This window comes from Anguilla anguilla, chromosome 11 (genome assembly GCF_013347855.1).
Source record: "Anguilla anguilla isolate fAngAng1 chromosome 11, fAngAng1.pri, whole genome shotgun sequence".
NCBI classification, from domain to species: Eukaryota; Metazoa; Chordata; class Actinopteri; order Anguilliformes; family Anguillidae; genus Anguilla; species Anguilla anguilla.
The window spans coordinates 18,634,008-18,650,182 of NC_049211.1; the positions used below are offsets into that span (position 1 = coordinate 18,634,008).

The 16,175-nt window shown below is 44.1% G+C and overlaps 1 protein-coding gene across 1 annotated transcript; it reads right to left on the bottom strand.

The window, feature by feature from the left end:
• Nucleotides 1–7,369: 7,369 nt before the first annotated feature.
• LOC118208690 (cytochrome b-c1 complex subunit 1, mitochondrial-like) lies at nucleotides 7,370–15,547 on the bottom strand. Its single transcript, XM_035383594.1, has 13 exons — nucleotides 15,393–15,547; nucleotides 13,602–13,742; nucleotides 13,237–13,323; nucleotides 12,699–12,828; nucleotides 12,208–12,406; nucleotides 11,975–12,054; nucleotides 11,227–11,342; nucleotides 10,875–11,018; nucleotides 9,998–10,158; nucleotides 9,647–9,732; nucleotides 9,002–9,090; nucleotides 8,231–8,306; nucleotides 7,370–8,009 (listed from the first exon to the last, which is right to left on the bottom strand). Exons 1-13 carry the CDS (start codon nucleotides 15,453–15,455, stop codon nucleotides 7,945–7,947), a joined length of 1,437 nt encoding a protein of 478 aa, XP_035239485.1. The 5' UTR covers nucleotides 15,456–15,547; the 3' UTR covers nucleotides 7,370–7,944.
• Between the last annotated feature and the right edge of the window lie 628 nt (nucleotides 15,548–16,175).

Sequence of the window (16,175 nt, forward strand, 5' to 3'; positions counted from 1 at the left end):
CAGGCGCACTTTAGCTTTCAACTTTTCGCAGGGATGGGGGTGGGAAGGCTTCCTTTTCAAACTCCATATTTTAGAGAGCGAGAGAGCACTGTTACTCACACAAACATTTTTCCACTCCTGAGAAAGTCTGTTTTGAATCTTGCCAAAAAAGAAAATGGCTGCTCACTTACACATTGTCCCCTACAGCATAGTGACTGATAGGTTAGACTGCAATCTGTTTGCCCACCTTCAGTGAAATGTAATTATATAGTGCATTATAAAGGGAGTGGTTGTTTTCCTCTCTTTTTGCTTCAGTGGGATTCTTCACCATCTCTATGTGCTGTATCCATCATCTATGCAGTGGCAATGTGGATGTCATGTGGGACAATAAATCTGCACTGCAGAAATAAAACTACAAATAGCTCATCTCTCTGTTGTGGGTTTTTTTAAACTGCAGAGTTTTCGCTTTCCAAGCTCATTCAGAGAGACATATCTGTCCATTAAAAAGATGAATTGATAGACACTGTGTCTCTGCAGATGGAGAGACTGGAGATTCCCTCTCTCAGAACAACAGGGAAAACCACACCACTGTTTCTCTCGAATCAGACAGACAGACGGAGACAGACAGGTAAGAGACTCCATCCATTCTCCTAGACAGAGAGGAGGACAGGATTAGAGGCTCAGCTCGAAAAAACACACGGAGGGAGGGACAGAATGTTCCATCACATGCACATTCCTGTTTATTTGCTTCCAGACTAGCTTTTTTCCCTGCATTTGCATGTTTGATTTATGACAGATGAAAGGCATCCAAAGGCCACATATAAAAAGGAGTACCATTTCAACCGTGACAGGGAGTGGGTGGATGTTTCATTATTTGTTTCTATTTATGGACACACAGCGTAAATAAATTAATTCTGTTTGGGCAATGGGAGATGGATTTTTCTTAAACCCTGGGTTTTCAACAGGGGGTTCGTGGACCCCTGGGGGTACTGGAAGATACTGTGGGGGGTCCCAAACCAGACTTGAAATGCAATGGCTATATATAGATTTGGGGAAATATTTCAAAATATAAAACCTTTTTTTACGTATAACCATTTTAGGCATTTGATGAAGGTCCCCTGGATGCCTTGAAGCCTGGGTGGGGGTCCCTGGATCAGCAAAGGTTGAAAACCCCTGACTTAGACCTATCACTACCGTGCCTGTATGTTGTAGCACAGTAGCCAGCATGCATGTGGTTACCAGAGGCCCTACTCTGACACCACGCATACCAAAATCTGTGCTGAAATGGCTTATTAATTTGTCCATAAGACACACAAACAGGGAAAATGTTAATTGTTATTATTATATCATTATTGCATATCCTCATCATAATAATTATAAAAATGTGCACAGAATGTTTGCTTGTTTTTCAAGAGAGACAGTACAGATTTTGCCTTGAGGCCAAAATCCAACAGTTTTACTGCATTTCAGACAGTGAATTATTGCAGTTTTAGTAGCTGGGGTTAGCTTAACTGAAAGGTGAACCACAAAACAGAACACGAAACAGAAAAATTCCAGCACCCCAAGAACACAGGCATAGATGCCAACTGGGAATGTACAACATAAAGTATAATGCTGAGAGTAGGAAGGGTGGAGAATACATGTGTGGATAGTTTGCATGTAAGTTTTATATTTACATATTTGCATTGTGTGAACATTAGAACTGTATAGGTTGTTGGTCTATTTCAGTGCCCATGCATGTGTGGGTTCTTCTATTTATCTGTCCCCTGTTTATGCCATCCCCACACCCTTCATCCAGTTTATCCCTCCCTCCCGATTGTCTCCCTGGTAAACTCATACCTGTCCACTGGATGTGTCTTCACAGTCTTTAAACAGCATATCACCCCTGTGCTCAAGAAACGCACTCTTCACACATCTGTCATCCAGAACTTCTGATCTTCCTTTTCTCTCTAAAGCCCTTGAACATGCTGTTTTCAAAAAACCTCTCACCTTTTTCACAAAAATGGCCTCATAGCACCTTCAAGGAGCAATTTTGAGAGATTAAAATCTCCCTATATGTCAACCAGGGTTTTGGTGATATCTGACGTTTATATATATATCTGTAAGTCAGTGGATGAGACCATCTGATGAGTGATTATCATGAACTAATGGGTACACATGCAGTTGGTGCACATGCACATGCTGTTGGTGCACGTGTATATATTTGCCTTCCTGTATAATCCCTTCAGGACGATGCTGAATCACCTCCTGTCAGAACAATGAAACCACAGCTGTGATTCACCTCTGTCTGTTTCATTTGCTCCAGGGTATAAATGTTGGCTAATATGGCATAGCTGTGAGTGAACACTTGGCATAATGACTGTCTGCAAAGCCCAGTCATATAGCTGTGAAGGGCAGTTCACTCTGCCACTCGCTGACCTCCCAGCAGTCCCCTCTGTCTTTCCTTCACTCAACCAACATGCATAACACTGCCAGGCTTCCAGAACAATCCAGCGGGGAGCCTGAATTAAGTGTCACGCCCTGGAGCTGATCCACACCCTTTCATATGTTACAGTAAATCATTTCACAGAAGGACTGCTATGCTATACTATGGTGCATGGATGAGCCTCATGGCCTTGGATCGAATCTGGACCATTCCAGTGCCAGCTGCGGCTGGTAACTCATTACATTACATTACATTACAGGCATTTGGCAGACGCTCTTATCCAGAGCGACGTACAAAAAACTCCATAGGGCAATGCACAATTGGGTCATTGCATTTCCCAGGCTATGGGTGGGTTCTGTCAGTTAGGGATCTATTTCAATGTCTAGTGACCCCTGCTGGTCAACCAGGCACCAGTGGATAGCATGCTAAACCCACATACGAAAGATCTTCCTCTGATTTCACTCACTGCAAGCTTAGCCTGTAGTCTGCGGTGTCAAAAGAGTAGGTAGTGACACCGCATATTTCAGAGGAGAACCGTAGATGCCAATACTCTCCTGAATCAGAATGAGAATAAGTGGTATAAAGGGTGTTGAAGGATTTGTAATTATGTAATTGACAGAAAAATTCAGATATAAAATAGGATAAGGAAAAAAGTGCAAACAAGTTCAGCCCAAGGCATTAATTGCATGGCCAAACTAAATCATCCAAATTCTGTTTAAATGAGTTTAGGTGGAAGAAAAGCATGTTTTATTGTATAGTCACTGCCTTTATTAATGTGGGAAACACTGGATAGGTCTTCTCTCCCAGTGCTATATTGGCAAGGCAGTGTTCCCACAAAACAGTAGCACACCTGCCAAGTAACTGAGGCTAGTTTCATAAGTGTAAAATGAGGATGGGATGCAGGGTACATGTGATGAGGCAGTGTTGTGGGTACCGTGTGTTAGATGGTGGTATACCACACGCAAACACTTCCACATCATGGCCGTATGACTGAACACAGGAAAAAACAGGACGTTCTTCTCTCTCCAGCTCCTCAGTGTAGACAGCACATTGTGGGTGTCGACATACAGCCATCTAACTTGGTTGCATCCAGTCAAACCATTCCCTGCTGTAATTTTGTTTTTGGATTGGCCCAAATCACATTAACTTCTCTGCTCTTTAATTTGTCTAGTATGACATTAAGCTGTCTGGTTTTGAGGGTTGAGTGGGTACAGATTACAAGTGTTTGGGGTTCAGATCAGTAGGTTCTACTAGCGTGTGCTTGTACGTATGCAAGTCTTGCCTGGGTTTGTTTAGCGTGAGAGGAGACACTCCTAGTGGTTCTTTTTCACATCTCTCAGGGTGCAATGGAATACCTTTGTGTAAGATGAAAACACAGCAATAAAAAGAGAGAAACACAAAGAAAGAAAGTTGAAAGAGTTAATATAAATGTGAGACGGTACAGGATGTAAACACAGATGTGAGGGGAATGTGTCAAGCACTTCTTCCTGACTCATACGTTGATTCAACACAGGCAACTTCATGCAACCCAGTTCTCTGCTTTGCATTATCAGATATGGATTGGATTTGCCCCCACAAGCTGAAAGCACCACATGGCCTCTTGCTTCTTGAATTCTTACTTATACCTCATAATTCCATTACAATTCTTATAATCAACTTGTAGCTCGGGACAGCATGCTCATATCATGTGTTACTTAAAATGTTAAAGTGAGTATGAAATGTCTGGGGGGAAAAAAACGGATGTGAAAATAGCAAAATAGAGGGGAGAGAGAAGCTTTCTACGTCAAAGGGGCTTTGAATGAATAGCATCTTTCATTGGGCTGGTTGTACACTTCCAGGGAACAGGAGGAGAAAGTCTAAAAGTTCAGCTCAGAGCAGCCAAAGTATCCATCGCCTGCGCTGTCTACTGCCATGGTGATATGGAGCAGGGCCTGAGGAAGCCAGAGCAATACCAAGCAGGTCAGCTTTCTCCCAGCAGCACCTGGCTCAGGGGCAGCCAGTTACCTGGGAACAGAGGCACACTATTACAGCTCTATGTAACATACATACTGATGGATATCACTAACTTAATACAGTGTGTAACTGAAGAACCATGTTATTTTTATGATTTATTTATTTTTTGGCAAAAAAGCAACTTCTGTTAGTTGGCTCCCATGAGATTATACTGTAACTGCAATTGTAATTTAGCATCAGCTACATGAATGTAATGTAATGTAACATTTAATAATCTGACCCTTCTGTTAGGCTGTAACAATGTTACACCACTTCAATAACACTGTAGCAACAAAGCAAGAATCATATATTAGCTAATGTGGTTAAAATAGACAAAGCCCACTAAAGAGAGGTTTAAGGTCAGAAGTAAACATTAAAGCAGCACTTTATAACAGGAACTAAGGTAAGACAATATACGACTATTAATGAATAGTTAACCGCCTGAGGTGCAGAATATTTGTTTTGCTTTTACCTCTTTAAAAATCAAAAGCATCCAAAAGCATCCTCGCCCTTGAGCACAAAGAAATGAACTGCTAGTTCTGACCGAATGATAACTGTTGATGCTCGTTGAGACTCATCCTGTCTCAAACATCCCTTCAGCCACTTGCAAAAAACAGGAGAAAAAAAGCTATAAAAGGAGACTAGAAGGAGGGGGGAAGAGGTTGGATCGAGATGTTGCTGCTACAAAGCCAAGGGTAAGATAGAATAATTCGACCTTTAATCTTGAGAGAATAAAAAGAGGATGAATGAAACGCCAGATAGACCGAGAGGGAGGGATTTCCAGTGCTGGGGGAAAACAGACTGAATTATCCTGGGCATGCTCTTGATTTGTGGTAATACTAATGTCCCGCCTGAAGACTGAACTGTACAAGATAAAAGGCTGGGAAAGAATGACAAAAAGAACAAAAAGACACTTGAACGATTAACCCTGCTAACTTCAACTGCTGCCAGATTTGGGAACAAAGTCTGGCACTTTTGCCAGGATCCCTCTGGTGGATAAAATGCGCTACAACAGGGTGACCCAAACAAGGGCTTGCAGGTAGGTATGCTTCAGGCAGGGAAACACAATATATGCTAGTGGAGGCCAGGTACCACAAGATGTAGTGCATATAGAAAAAAATAAGTTGAGTAGCTTCGGTAATCACAAATGAAGACATTTTCTGTATCCCTAAAAGATATAGTTCTTTCTTAAAGGACATGAGAAATCTGATGTTGAATGGACATGCATGTAGCATTTCCCTACACTTGAGTGATACATTTTCTACTATGAATACTTATCCTCTACTGTACATGAGATTGCATTGCACAAGGGGCAGAATATTTTCTCTATTGCCTTATGACCATTGAAACAGAGCCCTTTCACATTCAATATCCATCTGACGCATCAGTGATGATGTACGCGATTTCATCTTTCAGAGAAATTCCTGGGAATGCCTTTCCAAGGTATGGGTCAGCAGCTCCTCTGAATATTCCAACATTTTGCATTAACACCTCTGTACAAATAGAGCTAACTTCTCCAATGAGTATATTGAACCTGAACCTGTTTTCGTGGACCTTTAAATCAGCCAATAAATAAATCACACTTTAAAAGCTACAGCAAATTAAATTATCTGAAGGCTATATCTATTACATCACATCAAATTTGTCAGTTTGAAACAGTGCATGATTTTTGTGGCTCATCTAAACATTGTTATTTTGATACATGTACAAGAAATCAATAACACACTACACAAAGCAATACAAATGCATTTTCATGAAGCATTTGCAATGTTTCCAATATATAAGAGCAAATGCTGGGAGCCATAGTTACATGCTCTGCTTTGCACAGGATAGCAGATATCAACATATGTTCCCTGAGATTACATAATCACATCACATAAATAAGGAATTATTTGGGGGGGGAGGGGGAGGAAAAGATACCTGCCCTCGGGGTAGAGAAGAAATTCCCAGCATTTATCTGAAATATTTAGAACTGTTCTGAGGGTACAGGGTTTTCAGATTTTATTCGTTTTTACCATGACATAGCTGAAATTATATTTATGGAAAATGTAAAATATCAAGTTTTTCTGTAACAGCATGGAGTGTAAAACATTCTGTTATGAGCTAAAACCTAAATGATACCTAAACTGAACAATATTAAGATAAAACTAAATTTTTCAAACAGAAATGACACAATCAGCTGTACTTGGAAGCATGTAACAGAAGTATAAACTGTTGTTTTGGAACGTTATCCACCAAAGTTATTCAAATAATCCAACTGATGCATGTGGCTGAGTGAAGTATTCAATCTCTGAAGATGCCTGTTTTCTCTAGTCTGCACAATTCTGTCCCAGACAGTATACCCCACAATACTGTGGAGTAGTGAAAGGAGACTTGACTGAACAGCACTTTCCTGTAACCTGACCTCCCACAGCACGGATTTAGGAAATTACAGGAATTAGTCAAATTGTTCTCCAAGTTGTGATGCAGCTGTAGTGACATTTCACTAAAACCTGTATTTCCATGTGATTTACAAACAAAGGACATCCAGAACTGTGCTATTTCTTGAATTTCCATCACAGAAGCCAAATATACTGTCCACAGCTCAATACACACTCCTTGTACATGAATAAAACAGATTGTTAAGATATATTTTAAATATCTAATTCAAAAACATTCAGATATATTAACCAGCCAAATTTAATTTCCCATGAATGGTTTTGTTTTTCAAAACATTTCCAAAGCTGTTAGCCTTGAGGGCATTCCTTTCCAGATCTGGAAATAATCCTTTTTAAATTCAGTCACACAGGACCGCCACAACTGTGCAAACCTTCAGACTCGCACTTTGTAATCTGTATCTAAATTATATTTTGTTGCTGATATTATCCATACATCCATCCATCATATCATACATCCACAAATAAGAACACGGCACACATCACCAAATGGAAAAGTCCAGCCAACAATTTCACAACAAAGCACACAAAAAAAGAATACATTTCACAATTGTTTATTTGAACTTTTTCGGAATGAGAGCGACTGTTATTTACACTGGTAGACAAGCTAGAACAACAATTCATAAATACCTCCCTGTGCTCCTCTGGTTGTAATCGTTTGTGCAATTTAAACTCTGTACCAGTAAATTTCACGTCATCTGAACAACTAACGCCCAAGAAAATGTAGATATTTTAAGACGAGAAAAACAGCCGACAACATTCCCTGGTTTCTTATTCCTGTGGATTGAATTGCATTTTTTTTCTTCTGAATAAAATTTGACAGTAAAAATAGCAAAAGAAGCAGAGCGTGAAGGCAATGTTCAGCCCATCCTAAAGCCAAAACCCCGCCCTGCTCTGACACACATGGGGGGGCCGGTCATAATGAAGGAAGGTGTGTGACATCACGACAAAGGGACAGCAGGTGACACAAACTGTGAGTTCTCTGAACCGATGAGCCCAGACCTCTCCCTCCTCATGTCACATGGAGATGGGGAGGGGGAAGGAGGAGGAGAAGGAGGGGGAGAAGTAGGAAGGATGGGGACAGGTCTGGGGAGCTCGTCCCTGGGGGCAGGTTTAGAAGCGGAGCCAGTACATGGCGCTGCGCATTCTGTTGTAGTCGGGCAACTGCTCCACAGGACCTGAGGGAAAGAGACAACAGTCACCACAAGAGGACAGGCACGAGTACACACGTGTGCACGTACGCACACCTCCACATACCAACACACACACGCACACACACTCATCACACACACACACACACACACACACACACACACACACACACACACACACACACACACTCTCATGACAACCTTTACTCAAACACTGATTATTTTCCATATTAATGGCTTTCTCTTACCGACAGCAGCCACTGCAGGACACTTGTCATAGAGGTATTTGGAGCAGACATCACGCACCACCTTTGCGGTAACACTCTGTATGGGAGGGGGGAAACGGAGCGTGAGATAGCTCAGTGACAGCAGACCACTGAGAAGTTTCATCCTGCCAGTTTATAGATAAATGCTTCAGACAGCTCAGGCAAACAATGGGTTACCTGCTCTGCTTTGACCCAACCACTGATTGCTGTGAGAGTGTGGAAATTAAACAGGTTGCTAACAACCTTCTGATAGGAGCAATCAATCTAACGGATAGATTTAATCAGCTACAATAAAAACAACCCATTTGAATTCTGACACCTAACAGTCGCCATCATAACAAAAGGTCCTAACGATTTCCGCAGAGACAGGTAGTGAATGAGCACTGCTGATTGCTTTGGGGAAATGACTGCAATAATGCAGCTGTTGCAGATAAATGGGTTCCTTTTTCTGAACATGATTACGTGTTTGAATGTTTTTGGGTGGGTGGACATCTAACAGAATTTGCTTCATAATGAAGCCTACCCAATAAATTGTTAATGAGATGTAAATGGTTCTGTTCATATCTTTCATTGTGTCAGTAAAATATTCAGGGATGCTTCAAATGACAATATTTTTTAGATATTTAAAAAAAAAAATTAATGACAGAACCAGGGCTCTGATTGGTGCAAAAATGAACTTAAACAGTGTTCTGATTGGCGTAAGGGTGAAATTAAACAGGGTTCTGATTGGTGCAGACCCACAGCCGTACTCACATCAATCATGGCATTCCACTCAGCCAGGGAGACCCGCCGGCCGAAGGCGAGGATGTGCCTGGCAATGTCCTCACAGAGTGGGGTAGTGCCTGCAGGGTACAACAGCACAGAGCCATTACATCACAGAGCACAGCAAGCTGAGCACCGGAGAGTAAATACATCACAGAGCACAGCAAGCTGAGCACTGGAGAGTAAATACATCACAGAGCACAGCAAGCTGAGCACTGGAGAGTAAATACATCACAGAGCACAGCAAGCTGAGCACTGGAGAGTAAATACATCACAGAGCACAGCAAGCTGAGCACTGGAGAGTAAATACATCACAGAGCACAGCAAGCTGAGCACTGAAGAGTAAATACATCACAGAGCACAGCAAGCTGAGCACTGGAGAGTAAATACATCACAGAGCACAGCAAGCTGAGCACTGGAGAGTAAATACATCACAGAGCACAGCAAGCTGAGCACTGGAGAGTAAATACATCACAGAGCACAGCAAGCTGAGCACTGGAGAGTAAATACATCACAGAGCACAGCAAGCTGAGCACTGAAAAGAGGGAAAATGGAGAGAGAAAGGAGAAAACAGGTGAGAGAGACAGAAAGAGAAAGAAGAGGAGAGGAAAGAGGGAGGAGGAGAGCCCCGCTCACCATCCAGCTGGCTCAGGAGGCTGGCCTTCAGCACGTTCTTAGCCCTGGAGACCTCGCTCTCTGTGACGGTGGTGCACAGGTTCATCCTGGGCCGGGCACAGCAACACACAACAGCGCGTGTGACGCACAACAGACACCAGAGAATACATCTACAGAGCCAGCTAGGCGTCTGCCAGCATCACCGGATATTAGGGAGAATCAGGGAACACCAGTGATTACAGGCAAATATCAGTGATTACAGACGATTATCATTATGCATGAGCCAATGTCCACGGGCTCTGTGAGTATCAGCGAGCAGCAGCGAGAGCCATCGGACGGGAGCGTAGGGGGCGCGTCCAGCGCCTCACTGACCACTGGTTCTGGACGCAGTCCATCATGTCCTCGATTTTGTGCTTGTCGGAGACGAAGTGGACGCCCAGCAGGCCGGTGTCGCTGTAGGAGGAGTGGAAGGCCTGGAAGCTGTGGCACAGGTCCTCCTCCACCGCCATGCAGGCCAGACGGCTGCTCAGGTTCTGCACAGAGAGAGACAACCGCCCGTCACCGCAAGAGGAATGAGCCCCGGGAAGCTGCAGCCACAAGGGGACTCATTCCTGAGGGCGTGCTACTGCATCTTAGAGGAGGTCAGACGCGGCCGCAAACACACGGGATTACACGCGCGTCGGGTGCGTGCAACGTGCCAGTGGCGGCACTGATGTTACCTCTCTGTTTAAAATTAACAAATAAACAAGAAGAAATAACTCTAAAGGCTTCATGATAATGGTCATAGTCCCCCACATAATCTTACACATGAAATGCAAACAAGCAATTATATACGAAAAGAAGTCAATCTATAATTTCACACATCAAAAAATCAACGTAATGCTTTGCAACCAAACCCAGAGCAGACCTGCCGACAGTGGACATTAAAAAAATTTTTTTTTAAAAGAAACACGTTGCGACTTAACATAAGATGATTCATGCAGTACGAGAGGCTCTATTATCACACATATTTCAAGTATGAGAGGATATACTGTCTGCTGCTTCTGCCTGGCCACAGTGGAACAAATACAGAAGAGAAGACACCATGCAGGGAACTTATACATCCACTTTCACCTCAACAAAATACCCTGATATGCAAAAGAATTCTGTATATGTCGCCAGGTCAGCCAGAGAAGCCATGTTGCCTAAAAACTGATTTGTATTTAGATTCTATAAGGTAAAATAACTGAAGGGAAAATGAGATCCTCACCTTGCCCCCACCGAAGGTGATGTCATAACTGCCAATCATGGCGTTGGCCACCATGAGGGGCACGATGTCTGGGCTGGCAGCGCTGGCACCCTCCACTGCGATGGCGACGTGGGCCAGGGGTATGGCGTCATCACGCACGCGGATCTGCGGAGAGAGAGAGCGAGAGTCAGAGGATGAAAAAAGAGAAAATGAGAGGTGGAGAAGAGTGAAACAAGCCAACTGAGGGAGAACAGCTCAGACAGACAGGGCAGTGTGAAGAGGTGTGTGCCCGAGCGGTGCAGTGATCAGCAGACCTGGGGCCGCAGGGGCCGCAGGGGCCACAGGGGCGGGGTTTAAACCGCGCGGTCCTCACCTCGCTCCCGGTGAAGCGGCAGGGTGGCGTTACGGGCACGGCGTCCCCCTCGTACTCAAAGGACACGTCGCTGAAGTGCTGCTTGGCCACACCCACCAGCTCACTGTGATTTACTCCTGCAAGGGCGAAGACAAGAGGGACCCAACACTGCAACGTTACCATGGTTACCTACATCAGCACACCGAGCCAATACAGCTGTGCAGGAGTCATTACAAAATCGCTGCACTGAATCAATTCAGCTGCAGAGGACTGAGTCGTAGAAAAATCACTGCTGTCACTACAGTTACAGAGCAAAGACTCACAACAAAATTACTGCACTGAATCAATTCAGCTGCAGGGGACTAAGTCCTACCAAAAGATTACATGGACATGTAGTGGTGGTGGGCAGACTGGTGAAGCCTGTGAGCACCGAGCCTGAGACCCTTCTGCTTACAATAGTTGTGACAGCGCAGCAAATTGCTCCTGATCATCTCGCCAAAATAATGTTTGATGTAAAAAGCCAAAGGAAACTGCTCACTGCCAGGCACACAGCGATGGATACATTTCTACATGGCCAAGCAAGTGTCCCCCCCCCCACCCCACACAACTGGAAATTGAGCCCAGACACCAGAAAATCAGAAATTAGCAACATGCCCAGCGACATCTCCGGGAAACTGGGCGGAGAGCCACCGCAGTCACCACGGCAGCAGACACAGGCAAAACAAAGAGGACTGAGCAAGAGAGTGGCCAATTCAGCGCTGTCCTCTACCTCCAGCAGCAGCCAGCACCATGCGCGGGGCTTTGTAGTGGCTGTTGATGTACTCCACCAAGTCCTGCCGGGTCAGAGATCTGCAGGGGAAAGCGGAGAGAGGACTGTGAGAACAGAGGTCAATCACAAAACCTGGTGCTGTAAAGTCATTCCATTTTTAAGCCAAACAAATTTAGCCAGTGTATATCCCTAGTCTCAAGTGTGGGGTGAAAGCCGCACGCCGCATGCGGTACCTGGCGTTCTGCGTGGGCCCCAGGACGCTGTGACCCAGGGAGGTGCCCTGGAAGGCGGTGGCGTGGAGCAGGTCCAGGCAGACGTCCTGCAGGCTGCCCTCCACCTCCTCCAGCTCCTTCAGCACCACCCCGCGCTGCCGCTCCAGGTCCGCCTCGTTCAGCGCCACGCTCTTCACCACCTCCGACAGCAGCTCCACCGCTGCGCGCACAGACACGCACGCTCACTCAACCACACGCTGTCTCCGCCCCGGGGCCCCGCCCCTTCAGGGTGCGCTCATTTTTTGACACTCAGCATTTAATTTTTCAAATAAAGCTGCTCATTACACACTTAACTCATCTGGTTCCCTGGGTCTAAAACTGGATGTGAATTTTAAGGTGAAAACAAAGACCAGCAGTCCCTCACCAGAACCAGAGGCGAGGCACCTGCTGCACAATTTAAATTGACTTGTGCATATAAATAGGACCATATCAGTATTATTATTGATCTCAACCTTTGGGCATGTCCTTGCTGAGGGTCTTCATGAAGTAGGCAGTGTGCTCACGGGTGGTGTAGGCATTCAGGTGAGCTCCCATCGACTCTACTTCCTGCTCCAGAGCTGACTGGGGATGCTTCTTTGTTCCCTGTTGAGGAAGGAGGGTAAGAGAGATATGGGCACATATGCAGAAGATGGGAAAGTGAGGCTAATTTCCTGAGCTTACGCTGTAAGGTAGGAAAATGTGACAACCACACTGATATGAGCAATGCTTTTGCATATCCAACATTCCAATACCACAGAATAAACTCAAACAAGCAATTGCATCAAATGTTTCCAAAGGGATTATGCATGCAAGGTTTTGTCCATAAAGAAGTAGAATGGTCAGAAACATTGTTTCATTTTCATGGTAATATTTACTGTACTGGAGATATTATAAGACAGCACATATCAAGCCTACATTTAGTCAGAGAGTACAAAGTAGATGTTCAGCCCTTAATAAGACTCCTTATTTTTTTACCTTTTAAAGACTATATTATCAATTTATTGCACATACCTTGAAGGCCATATGCTCCAGCAAGAAGCCTGCTCCGTTGTTCTTCTCAGTCTCATAGCGGCTGCCACAGCTGATCCACAGGCCCACCTTAAAAGGACAGACAGTATGGGAGACACAGAAAAGGCACCGCATACCAAAATAAAGGCTGAGAACTGAATAGGGAAAACAGATCGTGTCAGAATAGAAATATAAAAGTTCATTTTGAGTTTGAGAGTTCTGAAGGCAAACAAATTTTGCGACCAGACAGCGAAAATAGTGAGTGTGTGTGTGTGTGTGTGCGCGCGGTGTGTGCGTGTGCGTGTGTGTCTCTTAGGGCTCATGTGGTTTGCCAGGGTATCTGTGAGCGTACAATGACGCAGACTCACAGTGCAGGTGGCATGTCCAGTCTCCTCAGAAGCGACCCGTAAGCCGTTGTCCAGAGTGGTGAGCTGTGCCTCAGGGATTGCCAGAAGGCTCTGAGCATAGGAAACACTAGCCTGGCCCCGCTTCACAGACAGGAGAGCAGGCTGCAGAGACAGAGAAGGCAAGGCTTATTAATGAGAAAGACAATCATACAGGGAGAATGCAATGCAAAATACAGGGATATTACACATCTGCAAAGAAATAGTGAGGGGAGTTATATATATACATAATCTGAATGTTCTATGAACCCAATTCCAGCACTTGGCCACTATTAAATTTCCTAATTTATTATGTTGGCAGACTGATCTCATGCCAATTTAAACATCAATCGTTCATTCTGTTTGCCAATGATTTGAAAATTCTGGTTAGGTCGTCTGTTCAAGGGTACAACAGCTGTACAACAGCTGTACAACACAGGGATATCAAACTAGCTACCACTTGATCACATGAACCTCTCCCTAACCACCTGACCACACTTGCATTGTGGACATTGCATAGACCCTTTCAAATAAATACTTTTCAGCATCTCTACAATGGCACGGGTTATATTGTAGGTTTACTTGTCTCTAGTGGTGATTTTATAGCCGTATAAAATGCACCTTCGCTAAAATCATTAAGAACCTTTTTTTTTTAATCAGCAAATTAACCCCTGTCAATGAAATGTAAAAAAAACACTGTAACGTTAGGCAAATAAAATATTGACTAATTTCCTAAATGTATTATTTTATTGTTCTTAAATTTCCGACCACTATCAACTGCAGTTTTGACCACGTGATAATCATGGGACGCCACAGTAACAATAAAATCAGTGAGGATTAACGTTATATTATTTTGGGCGTAATATATATTCCAAACACATTTGGCAATCCTGCATTCTCGGGAATCATGTTCTCCAGAGGGAAGCAAACAAAATGCTAGCTAGCTAGTAGGAAAGCTAACTGGGAAAAAAGCATTTCGGCAAGCTAATGTCACATTAATCTAACGTCAAATTAACATAGCGTCAATCAGCTGCACGGTTGTCATTGTTGTCAATCAGTTGTACGGTTGTTAGGTAGCTATCCCTGTACCGTACTGCAAAATGTCAACACAGCTACATTTTTAGGGAGCCAGCTAACTTACCGGCCGGTGTAGCTGCAGTTCACATAAGGACAAAATTCGGCTACGACGTCTAACGTTAGCTAGCTACCTACCTAGCGAACAGTCTTATGCAACACTAAATTAGTTAGCTTGAAAATATTGGCAATGTGTTCAGCTGCCAACACGAGTGACAATTAAACGTTCCCTTGTCCTATAATGCTGGTGTCTCACCACCTTACCCCACAGCCAGATCAGGTCAAGGGAGGCAATGTAGCTATGATAGCTACCTAGTCTAACGTTAGCTGACCTTGTTGCGGTCCGGTTAAAACGACATCCTCTGTCCCTTCAGGAGTATATGAAAAATTCTTAGAAAATTAGCTAGTTAGCTATTCTGCCTATTTATTACTGAGCCCGTCCAGATTAAAATAGTATGGTACGAATATAGATAGCTAACGTTATAGAGCAATGCTAACTAGCTAACTTGCAAGCTAACTGGCGTTAGATAGCAAGTCTACGTAATGCATTGTGACCTTCCTGGAGGGCCAATCTTGCTAGCTTGCCATCTAGCTACATAAGTTAACGTGTCATTCAAATTACTTGAATAAATTCTGTAATGCTTTAACAATCTTCTGTGAACTGCCCGTACCCTGTATTCAAAGAAAAAAAAAATTACTTACGCTACGAGCTTTCACAAAAGCTCGTCTCAGTGTGCTCCCGACTCGACACACGGACGCTGCCATTTCTCGTCCCAACTTCTATCACTATCAGACAGAATCGCACCACGGGAGCGCGCACGTACGGCCGTGGCAGTGCACACGTTTTTGAGAGATAGTGGATCCAAGTGGAAGTCCCCTGATTGAACGCCTAAACATTTGTATGGCACGGTCCAGGGCATTTATAGAGAATAGCGGTCTAACATCAATAGTAGTCAAGGAGGTGTGAGACAATTGGGACGGCAGATATGCCATCGGCTAAACTATGGGTTGGCAGGGCCGCCAATCTATCGCAGGGCACACACCATTCACTCACATACTCATAACTATGGGCAATTTAGAGTCGCCAATTAGCGTACCTGCATGTCTTTGGACTGTAGGAGGAAACAGAAGTACCCGGAGGAACACGGACACGGGGAGAACATAGCCGCGTTTCCACCAAAATTACCCGGAACTTTCAGTCCCAGGAACTACTTTACCAGGAACTAAAAGGTTCCTTCAGCCAATGGTTGTCTGCGTTTCCACCGGGGTCTAAAGTACCGCGAAGATTAGGCAAATTAGCCCACTGACGTTGTCGTCGGTCCATCTGTCATATGATTTTTTCTGTAACCCCATACTACCACCGACGTAGCCTACAGCCCGGAGGGGTTTATTCCACTTATATACAACGGGTTACCAACAATGACTATATATGGTTACTTTTGTATTTACTGATTTTCATATATCCTCTCAAACACATTCATTAAC

What these genes read in the sequence shown, in the direction of transcription:
- LOC118208690 (XM_035383594.1), bottom strand. Translation starts at nt 15,455, where the DNA reads ATGGCAGCGTCCGTGTGTCGAGTCGGGAGCACACTGAGACGAGCTTTT. An exon ending in CTGGACATGCCACCTGCACT is followed by an intron (nt 13,324 to 13,601) that starts GTGAGTCTGCGT and finishes TGTCCTTTTAAG; the next exon opens with GTGGGCCTGTGGATCAGCTG. An exon ending in GGGCCCACGCAGAACGCCAG is followed by an intron (nt 12,055 to 12,207) that starts GTACCGCATGCG and finishes TTTCCCCTGCAG; the next exon opens with ATCTCTGACCCGGCAGGACT.